The sequence below is a fragment of the Blennius ocellaris genome (genome assembly GCF_963422515.1).
Source record: "Blennius ocellaris genome assembly, chromosome: 17".
NCBI lineage: Eukaryota > Metazoa > Chordata > Actinopteri > Blenniiformes > Blenniidae > Blennius > Blennius ocellaris.
The window spans coordinates 21528761-21534111 of NC_137666.1; the positions used below are offsets into that span (position 1 = coordinate 21528761).

Sequence of the window (5351 nt, forward strand, 5' to 3'; positions counted from 1 at the left end):
GAACTCTGCTCATACATCTTCCCTCACCTCAGAGGTCAAACACTCCAACAACCAGAAAAACACATTTTTCAGTGGAGAGAAACTTGAGGAGCGTAAAGAGAAATTCATGAGTGGACGACTGAGGTTTTTTTTTTATTTTGTCTTTTTTTGTAAGAGCTGTTTGCTGTGCAGTGGTTAGAGCCCCCTCCTCCAAGTGAGACGATCCCGGGTTCGACTCCAGGCGAGGAGTTACTTTCCATCTGGAGACCCCATTACCACGGCAATGTTTCAAGTGAAAACGCATCTTTTATTTTCTTCACTTGAAAAGTTTCACATTTACACAACAAAGTTCTCAAAATGTGTTGTTTCCACGGAAACAATAGAAAGACTGAAAACTGTCCTTTTTTCTTTTTTTTATAGGTATCTGAATGTTTGTGTGATACACTTGGTGAAAGAAGAGAATTTCTGAACCCATGACAAAAATAAAACTGTTGGACTTTTACAATTCTGCATGCGTCTTTATTTAAATCCATTAAAGAACTCTTTCATTACTTTTCTTTTATCTTTGTAACATAAAAGCAATGTCATTGTGTTTAACCCAGGGTGGAACATTTAACATTATGCATCAAACTTTGTTGAATTTTTAGTTTTCAGACGTGATTTCCACCCAGTCCTGCAGTTAGCGGCGCCCTCTGCTGGTCATACAGGAGAACTTCCTGTTTTCACTTTAATGTCAGGTGATTTTCCCCGGTTGTTTGGGAGTTTGAGAGATGACTTTTGTGTGTTTTGTGGTGTTAAAACTTCTTTGTTTTGTGGGGAAATGCGCAGCGTCTTTGACTTTCAAAGCCTGCGCCCCGGGTGAGTGGAAAATGAGTTTTAGTTTTCATGGAGGAAGAGGAGATCAAAGGGATCCTGGCATCCTACCAAACCTCCATCCTGGTTCCACTTTGGGCTCCAGCCAGACAGACGTGATAAATAAGGAAGAATTGGTGTTTCTGTGAGGAGGAGCTGGGGGTACAGCAGATGTTCACAGGAAATTAGTTATTCATCCATCAGTTTGAGTTTCAAAGTGAAATGAAACTCATCTGACTTGGTTCTCCGTCGCTTCTGCCGCTGCACTTTGTTACCATGAGATGATTCACACTTTATTTTGAAAGAAACATTTCGCTGTCCTCCACTCCTTCTGAAGGTGAGCTCAGTCCAGAGGCACCTCCAAACACAATGACACAGAGCTCCGCCCACCCGGAACCCCCTGCAGCGGGTGGAGGTCACTGGAGGTCGCTGATGATCACTGGAGGTCACTGGAGACCGCTGGAGGTCGCTCGCTGGCTCGCTGACATTTCAGAGTGGAATCAGGTAAACATCAGCAGGCTCCGCCGGCCTCTTCACTCGGTAACCTGACACATTTTTCTTTACACTCTTCATTTCGACAAACAGGATTTGAAGTGACGCCTCCCACACAGTAAACAGTGAACTGCAAGAGGCTGGAGGAGATATTACCCCAGCATGTGTTTACACATCAGTCCATTCTTCCTCCTCCTCCTCCTGACGCAGACAGCCACTCCGCTTCATTTGGACACGTAGGCCGACACCTCCTTCTCCAGGCTCTGAGCGAAGCGGTGGTTGAGGAAGAGGAGCTGACCATGAGGAAGCAGGCGGCTCAGCAGGACGTCGATCCGGTCGCTCCTCAGCAGAACCTGAACGGAGAGATGGACACACTCACGTCAAAATGTCCCCTTTATGTCCACACACACACACACACACACACACACACACACACACACACACACACACACACACACACACACACACACACACACACACACACACACACACACACACGGTCCAGCCAATCCAACTTGGTACTTTTATTTTGACAGTCACCATAATAACAATCCAACTTGGTACTTTTATTTTGACAGTCACCATAAAAACAATCCAACTTGGTACTTTTATTTTGACAGTCACCTTAATAACAATCCAACTTGGTACTTTTATTTTGACAGTCACCATAATAACAATCCAACTTGGTAGTTTTATTTCGACAGTCACCATAATAACAATCCAACTTGGTAATTTTATTTTGACAGTCACCATAATAACAATCCAACTTGGTAGTTTTATTTCGACAGTCACCATAATAACAATCCAACTTGGTAATTTTATTTTGACAGTCACCATAATTACAATCCAACTTGGTGGTCTGTCCACTAGAATGTCCTCCCAGTGTTCCTGTTTAGAGCTCAATAAAGCTACATCGTTTTCAGTGTTGCTGCGGAAACAGACATTTTGTAAATATTGCTGTGTAAACACGAAAGCGTGTGTTTTCACCTGAAACGTCGTGGAAACAGAACCTAAACTTTCTAAAAGTGAAAAAGAACCTCCAGAACTTTCTCCTCAGCTCCTCGTCAGCAATCCCCTGGTGAAACTTTTCAGCGAAGCCAAACAAGAGAGAAATCCTCTGTTCAAAGTAAAGGTTTAGCAGCAGCTGCTACGAAACGACAACGTAGATAATACAAAACTCCTGCTCTAATGAAGAGAACAGAAACACAAGGTCCAGACTTTAAAGCCAAGCAGGAGGAGCTGGAAGAATAAAACCACAGCAGATCAGTGGAAACGTTGCGGTGCGGTGGAAATGGAAATCAGTTAGAAAAAGAGTGATCCCACCCTCCAGATGGACTGTGAGCAGCTGCATCCCTGATGAATTGTGTTTTTATTGTCATTTGCAGAACACGCAGCAGCAGTCGGCTCTTGTTCTGTTAATCGTTCGCGTTAACGAGGCTTTTAAACACACAAACCCTTCGTTGTCTATCAGGAAGCAGCAGCTGGAAAGTACCAGTCCAAATGTTTTCATGGGAATGAAACTACTTGTTAGGCGAGCAGCCGTGTGGCCGACGTTTCCTCGTGTTTTGGGGACAAAGTGGCACCACGGAGGCCAAGAACCTGGAGCAGTGGGGGGGGGGGGGGGGGGGGGGGGGGTAGGACCGGCTGGTGAACTGGAATCTGCTGAATATCACCTCATTCATCCTTCAAGGCTCAAAGTAAAATAGTCCAAACACTCCAATTAGAAATCTGTTCATAATGTTCAACCAACCAGCCGACAGCGACAAGCAGAGACTCGTCTCTCCCCGGATCCAAACAGGAAACACACTTTTAACGTTTTTCTCCGCATGAAAGACACTGAGCCGTGATGAACGGCAAAGTAGTCTGGAGGTTCCAGGTCTGGAGGACATTTTGGACGTTTTAGAGGTTCAGGACGTTCTGGACATTCTGGAGGTAGCAGAGATTCTGAATGTTCTGGACATTCTGGAGGTTCCAGAGGTTCTGGACTTTCTGGACATTATGGAGGTTCAGGATGTTCTGGAGTTTCTGAAGGCTCCAGAGGTTCTGGATGTTCTAGACAATTTGACGTAGCGCTGAAACAGACTCGTGATCCATCTCAAGGTCCAGATGAACCAACACCATCTGCTGGAAACTGTCTCTTTTCTCAAATGTTGAAAATATTGTTTCTCCTTCTTTTCCAGCATAGAAACTCCCAAGTGAACCAAGAAGATGCTGAGAAGCCCCAGAGACGACCCAGAGACGACCCAACGAAGCCCCAGAGAAGACCCAGAGAAGCCCCAGAGAAGACCCAGAGAAGACCCAGAGAAGACCCAGAGAAGACCCAACGAAGCCCCAGAGAAGACCCAGAGAAGCCCCAGAGAAGACCCAACAAAGACCCAGAGAAGCCCCAGAGAAGACCACCACAAAGACCCAGAGAAGCCCCAACGAAGACCCAACAAAGACCCAACAAAGACCCAACAAAGACCCAACAAAGACCCAGAGAAGCCCCAACGAAGACGCCGAGATGATGCTGAGAAGACACACAGAAGACACAGACAAGACACAGACAAGACACAGACAAGACACAGACAAGACACAGAGAAGATGCCGAGAAGACGCCGAGAAGACACAGAGAAGACACAGAGAAGACACAGAGAAGACACAGAGAAGACACAGAGAAGACACAGAGAAGACCCCCAGAAGACCCAGAAAAGACGCTCAGTGTTTCAGCAGGTTTGTGTTTGGATGAAAAAAGGAAGCCGTTGCACCACTGAGATGAACATTGAAGGTCAAACATATAAACTCCACAAGACCCGGAGTTTTCCTGCTTGGGGGTTTGTGAGCTCAAATGTGTCCCACCGCTCCACCACAGCCTGATGTTTAAAGGTTTTAGTTTTTTAAGCCGATCGTCTATCTGCTGCTCGCTCTCCGGGGGATGACAACCAGAAGAAAACGTTTAAACCAAATAACTAATTAAATGCAAACTTTATCATTAAGATACTTCAGCTCAAGTTCTCATAACATGAAAATCATTTTTGAACACGGATCTATATTCAAGATCTAATCTGCTGATATTCCAGTTCACCAAACTGGAGTTTAATCTCAGCCTGACGGAGAGAACACACATCCTCATGGGTTAAATTCATGCCTTTTTGTAGAAACACGTGGTAATTATCCTTTGAATATTACAGATTGTACTTTTTAATGTCATTTAATGTAATTCAGTAAAACTGAAAGTAATCGACTACACGAGACAACACAGGAGTCTTAATAATAAACAAGATCAGCCGTTTGCCAGAGGCTACCAGTGGTGGTGTAATACAACTTTACACCACCAGAGGGCGTACTGAGTGGCAGCAGCAGGAGGATGTAAAGTTTCTGTTGTTAAAGTGTGAAACAGCCCGTCCACACCAGAACACCGTGAGCAGGCGGAGCTTTTAACCCCGAAACCTGGGGTTGTTGAAACACGGATCCCAGAATCGGGTCAATTGTAAAACCCCGACTCGGCTGTGAGGTGTGGACGGCAAAGACCATCCTCTGTGGGAGAAGGATGACGTAATCTAATGACCACAACAATCAGGGACTACAAGCTCCAGGAGCTACTGATGCTAGTAGCAGGAGGGGCAAGAGCATAGACCTAGAGAACTAGAAGTCTATGAGCAGGACTCTACTTCTAAATGTCTATGTGCTCCGTCTTCTTCTGCGTTTCTGGTGTTTGGTGAGTCACAGCACCCCTAAAGGCCTGGCATGTGTACTACAAGGGTCAAGACCCCCGGGGAGAAAACAGCGTGTTGGGACACACCTCGCTGCCTGGGCCCAGCAGGTGCAAGTGGTCCAGGCAGAGCCGGGTCAGGGTCCTCAGGGTCCCCTGGGCCAGCAGCAGGTTCTCGTGGGGCTGGCAGACCAGCGTGAAGCCCAGGCTCTGGACGCCAAGCCACACAGCGCTCATCTCCTGGGCGAAGGGGTCTCCAGCTCGCAGCCCGCGCCACGCCCACATCGGCCTCCTGCAGGACCGGGGCCTCCTCGCCCGGGACGGCCTCCGCTAGCGG

General features: G+C 46.7%; 1 protein-coding gene across 1 annotated transcript in view; it reads right to left on the reverse strand.

Annotated features, from left to right (window-relative positions):
• Positions 1-253: 253 nt before the first annotated feature.
• The window catches only part of ap5s1 (adaptor related protein complex 5 subunit sigma 1), a gene marked incomplete at its 5' end in the record, with an annotated part of 5439 nt that continues 341 nt past the window's right edge, over positions 254-5351 (reverse strand). The window contains 3 exon segments of the mRNA XM_080513087.1: positions 254-1676; positions 5105-5281; positions 5283-5348. Coding sequence (XP_080369213.1) covers positions 1548-1676; positions 5105-5281; positions 5283-5348 — 372 coding nt within the window. The 3' untranslated portion in view covers positions 254-1547.